This window comes from Bidens hawaiensis, unplaced genomic scaffold, assembly GCF_021521415.1.
Source record: "Bidens hawaiensis isolate Kalapana, Puna unplaced genomic scaffold, B.hawaiensis_p1.1 tig00071415_1, whole genome shotgun sequence".
Classification (NCBI taxonomy): domain Eukaryota; kingdom Viridiplantae; phylum Streptophyta; class Magnoliopsida; order Asterales; family Asteraceae; genus Bidens; species Bidens hawaiensis.
Window position 1 is genome coordinate 1 of NW_027502493.1, and position 18,607 is coordinate 18,607.

The 18,607-nt window shown below is 34.7% G+C and overlaps 1 protein-coding gene and 2 pseudogenes across 2 annotated transcripts; 2 read left to right on the plus strand and 1 right to left on the minus strand.

Moving 5' to 3' along the window:
* The first annotated feature begins 7,522 nt into the window (after window positions 1-7,522).
* LOC143605789 (uncharacterized) lies at window positions 7,523-10,141 on the plus strand (annotated as a pseudogene). The gene is made up of 9 exons (XR_013148615.1): window positions 7,523-7,686; window positions 7,784-8,068; window positions 8,164-8,293; window positions 8,401-8,508; window positions 8,581-8,683; window positions 8,763-8,888; window positions 8,993-9,182; window positions 9,793-9,920; window positions 9,999-10,141. The product of XR_013148615.1 is annotated as an uncharacterized LOC143605789 (transcript).
* A 1,683-nt stretch (window positions 10,142-11,824) lies between these two features.
* Window positions 11,825-12,263, minus strand: LOC143605788 (uncharacterized; annotated as a pseudogene).
* Window positions 12,264-15,693: 3,430 nt separating this feature from the next.
* LOC143605785 (RAP domain-containing protein, chloroplastic-like) lies at window positions 15,694-17,963 on the plus strand. Its single transcript, XM_077081774.1, has 3 exons — window positions 15,694-17,449; window positions 17,533-17,615; window positions 17,687-17,963. The coding sequence occupies exons 1-3, from the start codon at window positions 15,793-15,795 to the stop codon at window positions 17,771-17,773; spliced, it is 1,827 nt and encodes a 608-aa protein (XP_076937889.1). The 5' UTR covers window positions 15,694-15,792; the 3' UTR covers window positions 17,774-17,963.
* Window positions 17,964-18,607: the final 644 nt, after the last annotated feature.

Genomic DNA, 18,607 nt, shown 5'->3' on the forward strand with positions numbered 1-18,607 from the left:
GCGTGTCGTCATCATCATCCACATCTCAACGATCTGGTTTCTGAACACTATCCTGCTTCAGCCACTTAGGTATACAATTCCTTCTTAATTGTTGTGTTTACATACGGTTTTGTATATGTTTGCTTTTATGTTAGGGTTCCAATTCCAGTATTGCTTTTATGTTTATTTTTACCTTAACTGTTATCGTTGATGAATTCGTTGTCTATCTTCAATTTAATTTAAACCTGTATAACTAACTGTATGTACAAAATCCTTTAGCTAATCCACATAATCACAAATCTACAAGTTATACAGTCATAAACATTATAATCTGCAAAAACTTCCTGATGCATCACAGACTACCAATTAACCTGCCTTTGTTTTTCTTTTACTTTACTAAATTCTGCAATAGTTAAAAACTATAATTAACCTGCCATGGTAACTTAAACTTAAAATGTTTTTCTTTTTTTTCTTAAAGACCAATCAAGATGATGTTCGGCTTACAAGCTCCTCCAGCAAGAGTTTGGACTTTTCTAGGTAATTTATTTATATTTCAATCTTTTGTACACAATTGTAACATACTAATTTGGTAAACCTTGCTATGCACATAATGTTGAGTTTTAACTATCATTTGATAAAGCAGGCATAGACAATTAGTTTTAATTTATTGTGTGTCACTTATATGTGTAACAGCCTATCAGCGACCTTGAGCAATATCAAAGTGTGATTAGAATTGAGGATCCTGTAGATTATCCTGTATAACTTCCAAACTTTGACCTCGTATTCTTTTTTTTTAACAGATATTGCAAGTTCACTCAGAATGTGAAAGTGAGACAAAGATTGGTTTCTAACCAATTCAATCATCTTAAAAATAGGAATACAGTTGTCAACAAACTGCTGGTGTTATGTAGAATCTTGCTCATGTGAATCAATGAAATAAAATAATTAACAAAAGGAGTGGAAACGGGCCAGTTTGACTCGAATACCCAATCCATTTAATATACGTGAACAAAAGGAGTGCAAACGGGTCAGTTAGACCCTGTATTCGATACGTTTCACTAGCTTTTACTTCATTTAGTTGCAGCAATGAGTTGTGTTCATGTTCTAAGAATTGGGTTTTTCGTTTGAGTCGAGTATGTTGTTGTAGTAAATAAATTGTGATACATAATTGATCATTTAACCCACATCTGAAGCATTCCCTCATAATGAACTGGGTTGTTACAATTTTATATTTGAATATGATTTTTTTTTTCAATTTATTATTTAGTTATGGCCTGATGGACTAAACATTATCTTTGTTCTTTTAATTAATGTTTTCAATTCTAACAACTCAAACTACCTTTTCAACATTCCTTCATTAACATTCGGTTTTCAGCCATAGACAATTGTATATGACCAACTAGGGAGTAAAAAGCAGAGATGGAGTAAAATATAGATATTTATATTAGGTACAGACGGTAAGCTTACAAATAGGACATCTAATGTTGTGTATAAAGAAATATTTGAAGATTTGTGATTTCTTTATGAGTTTGTAAAATATGAGTGTAACTTAATTTTCCCAACCCATCCCTTAAAATTATGTGAGGAGGGTTTGTAAATTATAGGGTGAAGTTGTGAGTGGTTGTGAGTGTAAATTATAGGGTGGACTGTGGAGAGAGAAAATGTAGTGATTTTTTGTAAATTTGGGGAAAAGGTAGTGATTTTTTTGTAAATTATAGGGTGGAGAGAGAAAATTATAATAAAAAAGGTATAAAAAAGTATTATTTAATTGAACAGGAGAGAAAAATATAGTGTTTTTTAGTGTAATTATATGATATATATGGATATAGGGATAGAGAACGGGATGAGAATGCTCTGAGTGTAACTTAATTTTGTCCTTATTTAACGTAATTCGTCATTTTTATTCTTTTTTTTTACTCATGACATGAAAAATTTGTATCATTTATAATTTTGTTATATAACAAACACATTAGTTATTCTTTTGATTATATTATAATCATTTATGAGTTTGTAAAATATGAGTGTAACTTAATTTTGTCCTTATTTAACGTAATTCCTCATTTTTATTCTTTTTTTGTTTAACTCATGACATGAATAATTTGTATCATTTATAATTTTGTAATATAACAAACACATCAGATATTCTTTTGATTATAGTATAATCATTTATGATACAATTATCATTTATGATACAATTGTGTTCTCTGGTAAATGAGTAAATTATTATAAAAAGATTTTTCGTTACCTCTATATTAAGCTTAGTTTTTTTTTCTAAATTGTAGTTAATTCAAAACTTTACTATTGTACAACATATGATATATCATATAATATTAAGCATATTTTTAGACATATATGCTTGATTAAGCATATATTTTTTTTTTCTAAATTGTAGTTAATTCAAAACCTTACTATTGTACAACATATGATATCTATCATATAATATTTGTCGATTTATGATAAATGTATTAGTACAAAAAATGTTTAATTTAACTGTAATGTATGTTCGTATATTTATATATTTTAACCAAATGTATTTATCATGACTTTTTATTATGACGTTAACTTTTAAAATTAAATTTGTTAAACCCGTGTTGTATACGGGTACATAACCTAGTATATATATATATTTACGCATATTGTATGTTATTCTTTGGTTTGAAGTGAAGACTGAAGATCACATAGATTCACTTTATGTTATATATAAAATGACAACTAGTTTGATTTATTTATTTTTTTTATTTATTCGTAACAAGTTGAGACGATGTGTATTTGATTGAATTTAAATTTAAATAAATTAGATTTTGTCATATTTAAATTGTATGATAGCACCTAGTGAGTTGTGAGCAATCAATTCGCGCCCCAACATTTCCGCCTTAGGTTGACAGGTAGGGACTAACGATTAATCTTGTTTCAGGATCAAGTCTCACTTGAGATAAAAATATACGACTTTTGTTGGGCCAGTGGATTTTCTCATTTATGAGTGGGTTTCCTCCGAATGATAAAATAGAGATGATCAGATGTGTTAGTAGCCCGCCTTTAAACTAAATAAATAAAGTTGGTCTTTAATATAAAATTTATTTTATCCATCCCCGTTAATAATAAGTCAATGAGAAGTTATAATAAGGATTTGTATCGTCCTCCCCTTGTCCTCCTCTTTCACTCCGTTGCCCTAATTTTCATTTGTTATTGATACTTTAGGTATCTCCATAAATTTATGGTAATTCAAAAAAATTCGTTTCATATCCGAATTAAAATTAATGATAATATATTTTAATTATATTTCTATATTTAAATAATTAGTATATATAGGGATGGCAATGGGTCGTGTGTGGGAAGGGTCTAAGTATTCCCAAACTTGTTGGGTATTTATCGGGTAATTATCCATCGGGTATCGGGTATTCCTGTTAGCAATATTATCTTAATTTGGTTATCAAGTTGACATTGAAATCTGTGATCCATATATTGAAAAAAGAAGCTACAAATGTTTTCAATACCAAGACAGTGTGTCGTCTTGTCAGTTGATTAGTGAGAAGACGAGCAATTCAGAAGTTACGACACCTCTCATGGATTAGAATTTGAATATGAAAATTTGGAAACCAAAAAGTTATGGTCTGATGGATTTTTTTTTAACAGAACTGATATGTCTAAATGGAAAATGGGAAACTTATAATGAAATACATTTAAAATATGCTAGTTTTCATTGTATACCATATATAAAAAAAGTTATATCGGGTAATTCGGGTACATAATCTAGATAAATAGGTCAATGTTATCGGGTAATCGGATATATTAGAAATCTTAAACCCGTCCCAAACACGTGTAAAATTTCAAAATTATTCTCAAACCCGTCACAGTTATATCGGGTTTCGGTAATCCCAATCATGTTCGGTTACATTGTCATATAACTTTGGGAAAATTCCCAAAATAAGCGTTTATGAATACGTTTTTCAGGTTTTATGTGTCATTTCCAACAAATTCCCAAAATAGGTATTATAAACTAGTCATGACGAATAGATAATGATTACCCACGAGTAGTTTGTATAACCAATTAAAATTTTTCGCGTGTCTATAAACTAACCGTAACAACCAGTTTCACTAATCATCTACTCGTAAAGATTAAATAAGTTTAAAGCCTCGTAATCAACACCCACGAGTAAATAACAAATCCTTTAGTCGCGACGAGTATATTCTAAAACTTTACGGGTCACGAGTAAATTTTAAAACCCACGAAGATGCGTTTGATTACCAAATGCATTGAACCAGTTAGTTTTACAAAATACTAACCGGAATGGTTAGTTTGATTAGTCAACTAGTCGTTACGAGTAGATCTTGGTCAACGACTAGTTTACATTCGCCATAAGAGTATTTATTAGTAATTAACTCGGCTCAATAAGTTTACCTGGTAAACATTACGCGTACGAGTAGTTTATATGTAATTAACTCGCCGTGACTAGTTTACATTCCCGATACAAGTATTTTATTCGTAATTAACTCGTCCTGATAAGTTTACCTGATTTACACTACCCATACGAGTAGTTTATTGGTAGTTAACTCGTTGTGTCTAATATTCACCGGATAAGTTTACCTGATTTGCATTGCTCATACGAGTAGTATATACATATATTATTATAATCTTGTGTATATCCACCGGATATGAGTAATTACAGAACTTATAAGATAATCGTTTAACATGACCTGTTTTAAAACGACTAGTAACAAAATCTATAAACTCACAATAACCGAACCTCAAAGATAGAGATACACCTTGCCGTCCACAATCAAACAGAACATACTTAGTAGCTCCTTATGTTTCTTCTCACTTTCTGCCATAACAAACTACAATATTATCAATCTCCTCCTCCATTGATGTGCAGGTTCAAAACAACAAGAACATGACGTTTATATAAACCCAACAACTTCAAAACAACATTGTAACGACTAGTTTAGACTATAAAGTAATGAGACGAGTAGATTGTTACGTTAAACTAGCCAAGACGAGTCAAGTACCTATAAACTAGAGGTGCACAAATCGGGTTCACCTTGAAAACCCGAACCGGTTCGGAACCGGTTTTTTTCACACTGGGTAGAAAATGAAACCGGTTCCAGTCAAGAACCGGTTCGGTTCCCGACCCGAACCGATGCCCAGAAATGCAAACTTTTAGGAACCGGGTAGGGTTGGAACCGGACCGGTTATTACGTAAAAACCGGTTCCACTGGTTTTTTTTGAAATTCAAACAATATAGCCGTTAGAAACCGATTCCAACGGCTATATAGCCGTTTTTGACCGTTGGAACCGGTTTTATTACTATATTTAGCCATTTTTCATTCTATAAATACCAATGTATGAGTGTGTACTTGTTAAATCACTTCCAAAACTATAAAACACACTCCAAAACACAATTAAGCTTAAACCGACAACAAATGGCAACTAATGACGACGTTGTTATGGTGATCGAAACAACAAGATGCCCCGATGTTTGGGTTCATTACGATTTGTGTCTAATGACCGACTCACATGAGATCACCATAACAACGACGGAGTAGTATTTTAGTTTGTTTTTGAGTTTGGTGGTGAAACAAGTGGTGGAAAACAAGTTATATATAGGTTTCGGGCATCAAAAACCGGTTCCAACGGCTATATTACCGTTGGAACCGGTTACAACGGCTCTATTCTCTCTCAAAAACCGGTTCCAACGGCTATTTTGTGTCTCAAAAACCGGTTCCAACGGCTATATTACCGTTGGAACCGGTTCCAACGGCTAATTTGACCAATGTTTGACTAATAAAAAAAAACCCGCCGGAACCGGTTTTTTCGGGTAGGAACCGAACCGGTTACAATTAAGAACCGGGTAGGAACCGGGTTGGAACCGATGGGGACATACAAATAGGAGAACCGGGTACGATTTTCGGGTACAAAAATACCCAAACCGGGTATTGGGCCAACCGGGTAGGAACTGGAACCGGTTCCGGTTCGGTTCCACCAGTTAGGTTCCGAAACCGGTTTTTTTGTGCACCTCTACTATAAACTACTCGTATGGGTAATGTAAATAAGGTAAACTTATCAGGACGAGTTAATTACGAATAAAATACTCGTATTGAGAATGTAAACAAGGTAAACTAGTCACGACGAGTTAACTACATATAAATTACCCGTATGCGTACTGTTTACCAGGTAAACTTATCAAGACGAGTTAATTACCAATAAAATACTCGTATGGTGAATGTAAACTAGTCGTTGACCAATATGTACTCGTAACGACTAGTTGACCAATCAAACTAACCAATTCGGTTAATATTTTGTAAAACTAACATGTTCGATGCATTTGGTAATCAAACGCATCTTCGTGGTTAGTTTAATATACTACTCGTGACTCGTAAAGTTTTAGAATCTACTCATCGGGACTAAAGTATTTCTTATTTACTCGTGGACGTTGATTACGAGACTTTAAACTTATTTAATATTTACGAATTGATGATTAGTGAAACTGGTCGTTACGGTGACTAAATGATTTCTTATTTACTCGTTGGCGTCGATTACGAGACTTTAAACTTATTTAATCTTTACGAGTAGATGATTAGTGAAACTGGTCGTTACGGTTAGTATATAGACACGTGGCAAGTTTTAATTGGTTATACAAATCACTCGTGGGTAATCATAAACTATTCGTCACGACTAGTTTATAATACCTATTTTAAAATTTTGTTAGAAATAACTAGGGGTGTTCATCGGATCGGATAACGGATTATTCGGGTTATTCGGATTTGAAAATTTTTGGACCCTATCCGAAATCCGATCCGATCCGAATTAGAAAAATTCCTATCCGATCCGAATATATCCGAATTCAATTCGGATCAGATTCGGATAATATCCGAATAATCCGAAATTATCCGAGTAATCCGTAATAAACCTAAAAAATTTTCGTATTTTTTTATTCCTAACATTTAATAGTTTAGAATCACAATAAACATACAAACCGAAAAATACGAATTATTCTTAACACAAATTTAAAGTTTAAACTTCAAATAATAGTCTAATAAATATACCAAACCGAAAAATACCACTAAAAACATGTTTTTATTCAGATTAAACGGATTTCCGAATAATCCGAACAATCCGAATTTTTTCAAATTCCATATCCGAATCCGAATTAGTTATTCGGATATTCGGATTGATCCGATCCGAATATCCGAATAAGAATTCGAATCGGTTTATTTGAGTTTCAGTTTCGTTTTTTTTTCGAATTTCGGATTTCTTGAACACCCCTAAAAATAATACTTGCAACCTAAAAAACGTATTAATGCTTATTTTGAGAATCTCCAAATAACTTTTGAAACCCTAACAAAATTGATTGAAGCGGTTGTTTTCACCCTCTGACGACCGAAGGTGGTGGTCCACTCCTCCTCCTCATGTGAGTATTCGACGGTGGTATTATGGTAAGTATTAATTGTTGATTGAAATTATAGTTTTATTATTTGTGACCTGATAACTTACAGAAGAATCATCTTTATTCAAGTAAAAGGATAATCATCATCATGCCCTTTCTTAAACAACCTTGAAAAGCGTAAGATTGAGGGCTCAAAGACCACTGCCAAACTCACGGCTGAGCTTCTGCGCTCCGTTATTTCCTCCCCAATCTTAATCAAGCCGGGGCTCTTATTCATGCCATAAGGCTATCGGAGAACAACTCACCAAAGCTAATCCCGTCGGTTAGTTACTTACTTCTTCTTATTATTATTATTCTTTACTTGTTTATGGCCGTTAATTCTAAGAAAGCTGAAACACCAATTCCACATGTAACTGCAGAAGTTGCTGTTGGAAATATTGTGAGGCGTGTGCTACATATCATCCGAGAGGAAGATGTTTCGCTAACAACAGCTTTCATTGGCGGCTTGAGTGACGACGATGAAGACGACAATAATCCACTTGTATCAGCCGCCGCTGCCGCTAGAACCACCCTCAGGCCTCCTTCCCTGCAGACTCTTCTAGAAGACATTCCACCCCACTCTTCTGCAGCAGCAGCATCAGCATCTGCAGCTCTTCACCACTCTTCATCTTCTGCTGGTGATTCTAAAGACAAGACTAATAAATGTTAGCTTACTACTTACCTCTCTAATATTTCTACAAACTTAAATCTTATTATCATGCTGCTTTATCACTTATTATAATATATGCTCTGCATGCAGCTACTGATAAAAACTCAAGGAGTCGGAAGCTAAAGCATAATGTCATTGAGGCTGTCAATGAGCTTATTCAAGATATTGCCACCTGTCATGAACTGATAGCTGAGCAGGCTGTCGAGCATATTCATCACAAGTATTCTTTTCATCCCAGCTTCATTATTATTATCTTTTTATAATTAGACATGTTTGTTAACTAGTAAGTAGTATGTATCATTACTTTTATTTTATAATTATCTGCAGTGAGGTTATACTAACGTTAGGCAGTTCGGGAACCGTAATTGAATTTCTTTGTGCTGCAAAGGAAAAGAAAAAATCATTTAGGGTGTTTGTAGCAGAGGGTGCTCCAAGGTTTGATTAAGAGATGTTATTATATTCTTCTTTTCTTTTTACAAGCTTATTAAACGAGTTATTGTTGTACAGATATCAAGGGCATACTCTTGCAAAGGAACTAATTGCTAGAGGATTGCAGACAACAGTAATTACAGATTCTGCTGTTTTTGCCATGATTTCACGTGTGAACATGGTATGTGTTTAACTTCTTGCGTCATCAACTTAACTGCTTTCTTTTGTTTTAGTTGCATTTTAGAATGTTATGATGGTAGGTGATTGTTGGAGCCCATGCTGTCATGGCAAATGGCGGTGTGATAGCTCCAGTCGGGTTAAATATGGTTGCACTAGCGGCTCAAAGGCACGCTGTCCCTTTTGTTGTTCTCACAGGCATTCACAAGGTAATAATACTCCCAGCACATAACTAGTATGATTTTGTACAACCTTATTCGGTATGCTGAAAGCCTAGTTTTTGTAATGATTGTTGTTTTGGGGCAAATGACAGTTATGTCCTTTGTATCCTCATAACCCAGAGGTGTTGCTGAATGAGCTTAAGTCTCCATCTGAGTTGCTGGACTTCGGCGAGTTTTCAGATTGCATGGATTTTGGCATGGGAACCGGGTCCCCCTTCATGTTGTTAACCCTGCTTTTGATTATGTGCCGCCAAAGCTCGTCAGCCTATTTATTACTGACACGTAAGCTCACTTGTCTATATATATTTACAGGTTTCGTTTCATATATACCCAACCAAAACTAAATATATCATATATACCCAAATTTAATGAATTATTATTTTAAAGACCATTCTACCCTCCTTTTCATTATATTTGTTTCAACCCAATTTTTTATTTGGATTTTGATGATGACGATAATCGTCGTTTCTTTTTTGAATGGGTAGATAAACGAGCCAGGTATAATCGCATGATAAGCAATCTAACTTGAACCAGATAGTCGAACCAACCGTAATCACATCTGTCTTTGTCTTCATCTGCTTAGCGCATTATATTATCGCATTAGAGCATATTATTGCATCGGTTCGTCGCATCTGTTTACAGACTTCTGTTTGTTTTTGTTATAAAGGAAAATAATTAAGCTAAAAATGGATAAATAGCAAATTTTGAAGTTAAAGATGGGCATACATTAGAACTTTTAGACAAGGGTAAAACGGTCATTTATTAAAGTCTGTTAATGAGTTTGGTTTATTTGATATCTTCTAAGTTTGTAGGGCTATATATGAAATTCTTCCATATATATGTGTGTGTGTGTGTAGTATTGCATTGTTCATTAAATTCTGTTTGTTTGCAGGGGAGGGCATAATCCATCATACATGTACCGGCTCATAGCAGATTACTACTCTGCTGATGATCTGGTGTTGCAACAGAGGCCAACTTCTTGATATTGGTTTCAACATCCATATCTGTTTTCATTCATGAGTAAGCCAAGCCTTTGATTTCATGTGCTTGATCTTAATGTTGTATTTCGACTTATTATAACGGTTGTTGATTTGGTAGGTGTAATTGAGGAGTGTTTTGTATAGCTCTGATTGCGGAGGAAATTGCAGCAGTTTTGAAAGGAGCTGGAGCTGGATGATTAGGGACAATGATAACATTTGTGAGAATGTGGTTAATTTATGGTATGATGTGCTGTTTGTTTTAGATCATTTTTGTCTCTGTTTTGTTTTGCAAATAAGTGTTGCTAGACCCAAAATGAATGATGAAATATTATAATACTCAAGACCATCAACATTAGGAATGGTGCCGAGTTTTAGCACCACTTGCATCAGAATCAAGCTCAAAGAACACATCAGAATTATTATTAAACTGTAGCCAACTTTTAGGCACTTTCAAACACGTTCAGTTAAAAGTCTACTCTACTTCACTTGAAAATTTAATTATTAAATAGTTAACAAAATTATTAATACTTGAATTCATTTTTTTTTAGCCTAAAGCTAAAGATTTCAAACTCAAATAGCAAAAACTGAAAAGGCCGAAACCGAACCAGTACCAAAACAAAATCAGAAACCGAAAAAACTGAAACCAAAAGGTTTCAAAAATCTATAAACTGAAGTTTTGGTTTAATTCAAATTGCAATGAACCGCACTATGCACAGCACACCACTATCACATGTAATCAAGTTTTTTTAACTTTAAATACAAAGATACAATTGGTATTTCAAAATAATAATGTAACATGCATCCCATTCACGAATAATCCGCTCAAGCAATTTGTCATAGCTATGATCAAACATGCAATATATGGACACCACCTACATAAACCATGAAACAAACCTCCATCGATGCCTTGTAGAACCACAACCGAAATGAACTCAATTCTTCTTCAACCTTCAATTCTTCACCAGCAGGTTCATTCTAGGGTTTTAATTGAAAGAAATTAATTAGCGGAACAACATTGGTGTATACTTCCGCACATCAATCAATTAGTGGTACAAAAAGTGATGTAAAGATGTCTCTACAATGCTCTATGTTGAGAGTTTGAGTTAGCCGTTTTAAAAATCACAAGAAATTAGATATGAAGATTAAAAAGAAACATACATTAAAGATCAAATATTTTTTTTGTGTTACTAATTCTAAAAGCCTAATCTTTAAATTGGTTTTAACAAAAAAGAACCCTCAAATCTGCTATACAGTTATACATGTAAGCGTACAAAGATCAACAACTTGAAAAAAATAGCACGGTCAGACCTTAAGAGTAAACAGATATGATCCAGGAAATACAAAAACTATTTTCATTCACAAACCAAACTCATAACCAAATATCCTCAAAAAATTCAAACACTCGAGGAACAAAAATTGTTGTATAAGCATAGAGCTGACCCACAAATACGTTATGGTGCTTAACGTTTTCCGATAAGGCCCGAAAAGTAAATAAAATTCCAAGATATCAGTCAATCACATCTAAATTTAAACAAAAATATTTGCAACCTCGATTTTGTGAAGAACAAAAGAGTAAAGAAGAAATACGTATGCGTTTTAACAACTTATCTACGTATTGTGTTTTTTTTAAGAACAAGCGGTACTGAATGTTACAATGAAAATGAGGGATCATGCTTGTCAACTTATTTGTAGGTGAAACGAGTTGTTTACATTACAATAACCAGTTTGATATCGGTCAGTTCAAACTCGTTATTTTTGGTGCATTATAAACATAATAAGCATAATCATGTTAAGGTGCTTACATTAACAATCCCAATTCTTAAACACTAGATTAATTTATCATTCAACAAAACAAGCTTATGAGGAAATGTAGAATTACTTAATATTCATATATATAATAAGTTGATAATAAAAAAGCCCTAAATCATTTGCCCTAAAAAAAAAACAAATAAAAATTCATCATCACATACTATTACTAATAATCCTTCTCCTGGCTAAAAACCTAGCAATCGGAGGCGTAAGAGCGATCGTAACCGGAACTCTCACCGGAAACAAAGCCTTATTACAAAGCACCGCTGGACGCCGCCAGCTCCGCCGTCCGGTTTCTCGGTTTGGCCACGTCACCGATGATTTCCTGATCTGTTTCTTCCTTCGGACCGATCTTATCAAAAACGGATTCTAACTGTTTGAAGCGGAGTTTGTCCAAGGCGGATTCGACGTCGAGGTTGTTTGGAATGGCGACGTAGAGTCCGGTGATGGATGCGGCGGAGACGGAGCAGTGGACGACTAAGGCCACTTTGCCGTATTTCTTAAGAAGCTCACGGAATCGACCTCCGGCCATTGGTGATTGATTGAAGATGGAAATGGAAATGAGGGTTTTGAATTAGGATTTAATTTAGGAAGGGTTGTCTGGATTCATGAAGCCTCCCTCCACATCAACAAGTAATGTTGTTGGACTGGGCTGTTCGGGTTGTAACTCATCCGGTTTGGTCAAAACCAGATTGAGTAGAAACGAATTTTTTACCAAACTAGTGTAGTTAGTAAAATTATTTACCAATCTAGTATAGTTTTAAACATATTTACTAAAATGGGTATTTTTAGTGGGACCCACCACCCACTCACTTCATCTTCTTCCTTCTAACCTAACCACTCTTTCTCTCTCTATCTAGACCACCACCATGTTCTTGACAATCTCCGGCGGCCTCCGATGCCTCCGCCGGAAATATAATACATGATGCCATGGTGGCGTGCCGAGACAGACATCCTTAAAGTACTCGCCGGATCCTAGGATTGCACCAGACTTTAGTGTACCCATAAGTTTTCCAGCGTATGTATCCGCCGGCGCCGGCGATTCAGATTCTGCAGATTTGGATTTTTCGGCGTGGATGATTTTTTTGTGGGTTTGAATTTCAGTGAAATCACTAACGGCGGAGTTGAATAATGAGTTCTTAGGTGAATATCTTCACGCAAAAATTGAAAGAAAATGATGAAATCGTCGAGTTTGATTATTTTATAAATAATTGATGTATTCATCGTGTTTTCTATTAATCTTTCCACCATGGCATCATGTACTATATTTCCGGCGGAGGCATCGGAGGCCGCCAGAGATTGTCAAGAACATGGTGGTGGTCTAGATAGAGAGAGAAAGAGTGGTTAGGTCAGAAGGAAGAAGATGAAGTGAGTGGGTGGTGGGTCCCACTAAAAATACCCATTTTGGTAAATATGTTTAAAACTATACTAGATTGGTAAATAATTTTACTAACTACACTAGTTTGGTAAAAAACTCGAGTAGAAACTAGTTTTTGTGGAAAATATACAAATCGGCTTGGTTGGTTTGAAGCTTAGGAATGATGGGTCATGTAGATAGTGTTAGGTAACATGTTAAAGAGACTTCTTTTTCATCATGTTATATATACGTCCCAGTGGCGAAGCTTGGACGAATTCGTCGGGGGCTCAAAATGTATTAGAAAACCATAAACGAGGGGGGCCAGACTCAAATTTTGAGGGAAAACGGGTAAATTTACACTACGTATACAAAATTTTCCGGCGAAAAAAGGTCAATTTACACTACTACGTAAAAAAACAGGAGGAAGCTTAGTCCTTGTACGGTTCAAGTTTTAGTCAGGTTTCACGAGTCCAACAAAAAGGCTAACAACATTGGGACCTTTAATGATGTTGGACTTAACAACATGATTGGAATTGGGTAATAATCTTGGAAATTTGAAATTTGTTTATATATCAGCTTAGATTTTAGAAGCTCATTTTTTCTAGTCACATAAGGCAACTGAATTCTTAGGAATGGTCATGCTACTTATCCAAATAAACATTTAGTTCCATGATACCCCCAAGATATAAGACAGAAAACTATGTGAATTAGTTTTGTATCATTCAATGTTGTAAGAGTAGGATTACAAGGCTGAGTACTCGCTACAAGGTATGTCACCGGTGCGAGTTTCTGTAAATCCGTCTAGTTACTAAGAATCGGTCAAATGTGGTCAACCTCAGCCAGAATTACATCTTATCGGTGAACTTGGACCGATTTTGACTAAAAAAAAATAAAACATAATTGTTATTTCAATAATATTAAAGAACAAATATCATTTTTTTTAATTAATGATTAGTAATTTTTAGAAAATTTTATACTTAAAAATGTATTTCTTATATTTATATTGATATTCACCTATTTTGTTATAAATATTAGTAAACTTATGATATTTGACATATATATAATAACCAAATATTAATTTTCTTTATATTTACCATGTCCGAGTACTCTCTGATTACTCCGAGTACTCCCTCCAAGGGGGTCGGCCGCCTAGGGACCGCCTAGCGAGTTTTGCAACATTGGTATCATTATTATACTCTATTACTCTAAGAGGGTGTTCGGGATTTCTTATTTTGACCTCCTTATAACCTTTTAAATTTTTATAAAGTTAAATGATGTTTAGAAGTTTGTAAAATGTAAGTGGAGAAGTTGGATAAGTTATAACTTTATAAATTCACTTTTTCATAAGCCATAAGGAGGCCAAAATAAGAAAGTCCAACCCCCCCCCCCCTCCCCCAATATGCCTTAACATTCACGCTTTTAAGCTTGCATATGAGTTCTAAACATAACTATTAAAATATATAAGGAAACAAAAACGAGAAGTTTGAGAAGGATTTGTGGCCACACAAAAAAACCACTCAACCAAAATTTAATAAAAATAATAAAAAAAAATCATAACTCGTAATATAAATAAAAAACAAAAAATTAAAAAACCAAAATGTTTCCTCGGCATTCCGGTTCCAAAAAAAAACTGACGAAAACACACAATGCCGAAAATGAACAAACAAACAATGTTAAATAAAAAAAGACACAATATGTCATAAATTTAACACAATAAAGAACAAAATATAATACAATGTTGAGTAATATAACACAACATAAGAAGAAAAAAAAAGAAAAATATCAAGGAAAAAAGACACAATCAATGACGAAAATAAACACAAAACACAATGATAAATAAAAAGACACAATGTTGTTTTTTCCTAAACATTTTGTCTTTTTTAATTTTTTTAGAAAGGGGAAGACGGTGGAAACAATTTTACGTATTTACTTTTTTATTTTTTTTTATTAAATTTTGAATTAAGAATTTTTCTAATTAATTTTTCATTATTTTTTAAAGGTTTTTTTATATGGCTAGAATTCTTTCACATACTTCTTATCCTTGTCCCCCTTAATAAAATAATTTGACACTAAACCTGCATATGTATTCTAAACATAACTATTGAGAAAATTTGCAACTGTAAGTAAAATTTGAAAGTTTGTACTAGTTTTCCCAATCTTCAACTCATCCACAATATTTAATAATTGTTCTTCCAATTTTGTCATCCTCGCAGCATGCCAGACTTTGATCAGAGGGCAGGGTGGTGGTTAATGTATTTAAATTATATAGTACTTTTTAATGTCTAAACTCAATTACTCAACTAATAATTCAAATATATTTTTATATAAAAAATATTTTTTTAAAAAACTTAAATCATAACCAAATAAACTAATTTAAAATTTTAATTATTTAAACCCCACCGAAAACCTTTTTGAAGTTTATTGGTAGTTTTGAGGGAGTCGAGGACTGACTGCCAATAGTGATAAATTTTATCTTAAGTTTCTCTCTCACGGCTGGTCTCCTATTTCAATAACTCTCTATTTTGATCCTTGTTTCCTATATATATATCATCCATCAGTATTTGAATGAAATCAAACTAAAAACGATACCCATTTATAAAACCCTCAAATACTTTGTGATTTTGACAACCCAAATCACCTTCAAATTGCTGTTTTTTAAGATGCACATAAGGTGTTTGTGAAAATGTTTCACTGTATTCTGTTTGACTGAAGTTGTAGTTTAACCAAAGAAGCCTAATCTTTTTAAATGCCTATATTAAGTTCACCACTTTCGGGCCCAGGGCCTTTATGCTTCAACTCCGTTAGAACCATACAGTTCAATGAAAGGCCATACCATCTTCCAAGAAAGACTTGTTATTATGTTGGTGTTCACATGAATAAAGATTTTCGGGTTATAAAAGTGGTTGATGATGATGATAATGCCGCTGATGAATCTAATTTGGATTGGAAAGGGGAATTTCTAGGAGAGATTGATCCTAATCCTCTAAACAAGAAAAAACAAAAAGAAAGATCCGAATTGCTTCAAGAAACCGACTCTACGGATTGGTGTGTAAGAGCTAGGAAGTCTGCACTCAGGTCTATTCAAACCCGAGGGCTGACCAGTGCGATGGAACAGCTTGTGAAACGTAAAACCAAGAAAAAGAAGAAGAAATCGGTTCTCAACAAGAAAAACTCCGCCACCAAAGATTTGGATTTTGAATCTGATGCTGAAGAAGTTGAACTTAATATTGAAAACTTTATGGACGATGTAGATGAACTTAAAGCACGTATGAGTAATCTAGCAGGCGGGATGTTTCTAGAAAAGAAGGAGAAAACCAGGGAAGCGTTTGTTGAGAAGCTATCTCAGTTCTCGGTTAGTGGAGCAACCGACCGAATGAAAGAGGTCAACTTGAACAGAGAAATAGTGGAAGCACAGACTGCAGAGGAAGTATTGGAGGTGACAGCAGAGATGATAATGGCGGTCGGGAAAGGTTTGAGTCCCTCACCTTTATCTCCATTAAATCTCGCCACCGCGGTCCATCGTATCGGTAAGAATATGGAGAAAGTGTCAATGACCCGAACTCACCGGCTTGCGTTTGCACGGAAACGAGAGATGTGCATGATTATAGGCATGGCCATGATGGTTCTTCCGGAGTGTTCTGCTCAAGGCGTGTCAAATATCGTGTGGACCCTGTCCAAGATCGGGGGTGAGCTTCTTTATGTGTCCGAGATGGATCGGGTGGCAGAGGTGGCGTTGACCAAGGTTGACCAGTTCAACTCACAAAATGTTGCTAATATTGCTGGCGCGTTTGCATCTATGCAGCATGCTGCACCGAACCTGTTTCAAGAATTGTCAAAACGGGCTTCGGTTATTATTCATACTTTCCAAGAACAAGAACTTGCTCAACTGTTATGGGCTTTTGCTTCTTTATATGAGCCCGTGGGCCCATTATTTGCATCTCTTGATGATGTGGCACCCGTTCTTGATTTCAATAGGGATCAACTTGGAAACATATCGTGGTCGTGTGCGGTTCTTGGTCAACTGGAGCGAGTCTTCTTTTCCAATATCTGGACAACGTTGACTCGATTTGAGGATGAACGTATACTCGAGCAGTATCGGGAGGATATTATGTTTGCTACTCAGGTGCAGTTAGTGAACCAGTGTCTGAAACTCGAATACCCGCATTTGGATTTGTGTCTTAAAAGTGAGATTGAGGAGAAAGTTATTCGGGCCGGAAGGACGTCACGGTTTAATCAAAAGATTACGTCTTCATTTCAGAAAGAAGTCGCTCGGCTTCTTGTGGGCACGGGTCTTGATTGGACACGTGAGTATGTTGTGGACGGGTACACGTTGGATGCTGCTTTGGTTGATCTAAAAGTTGCTCTAGAGATTGACGGGCCATCACATTTCTCAAGAAATTTAGGTTCTTTGTATTTCTTGGATCTTTTTCATTATGTTAACTATCGGTATTTGTTATAAACCAGAAAATCATTTTTTTGTATACAGGAAAGCCGTTAGGACATACGGTGTTGAAAAGACGTTACCTTGAAGCTGCTGGTTGGAAGCTTGTATCGGTGTCTCACCAGAAAGTGAGTTTTTTCAACATGGTTTAGGGTTTAAGGGTAATTATGTTTAATTTGATTTATTTTGTTTTGTGTAGTGGGAAGAGCTTCAAGGGAGTCATGAAGAGTTGGACTACCTTAGAGAAATTCTACAAGGTCACACCAATGCGCAACAGGTGTATTAAAACATGAATTGGTTTCTATTTATAGGAAGTGATTGTGTAGTGGTTTTAGGTTAATGGGAAATCAGACATTTGGAATTTATGTGGCAAGTCTATTATTAATTTCATATTATAAGGTAGTTATGAAGTTAAATTTCTTTCATTCGTTTCCAATGGTATGTATGTGTGGATATACATATACATGAAACATAGTTTATTACATATACAAACAGGAAGTTTTTAATCTTGCAAAAAAAAGTGTGGCCACTGTATGAGTGAGATAGTCTCTCTCATATGCAGGCAGACCAACTGGGGCAAAGACGAACCCTTGTTGTGACATTACATCACACGACCATGTCAAAGACGACAAAGTCTTGTGTTGTCAAATGGATTGTAACCACATTATATTCATGGGAGTTGAATTTATTTTTATGGTAAACTGAGGTTTAACTTCAAAATAACGATTGTGGCAAAAAATATGAAAAGTGATCAACCTTGCTTTGGTGAAGTTTGCGATTAACAGTAGCTGCAGTAGTCCATGTATAAATAGCTTGCAGAAATTCCGTGTATTATTTGAATCGTGTTCCAACTTTTTTCTCAACAAGTTCAACATATATGTTAACTATGCTAGACAACAATTAACAACCCATGATCTTCATGGACTTCCATTAATAAAATGGCCTCATTAGGTTGAATTGACAATGTGTACAGTTCTTCCAACACCAGCTCTCAAGGCTGACCACAAGCAGGTCAACTTTGACCAAAAGTCAAAGATGACCGGAATAAAGAGTTGACCCAGAAAAGTTAACCAGTGCTGCTAAAGAACAAGCCTAAGCTGTTTGCATAATAAGAGACAAA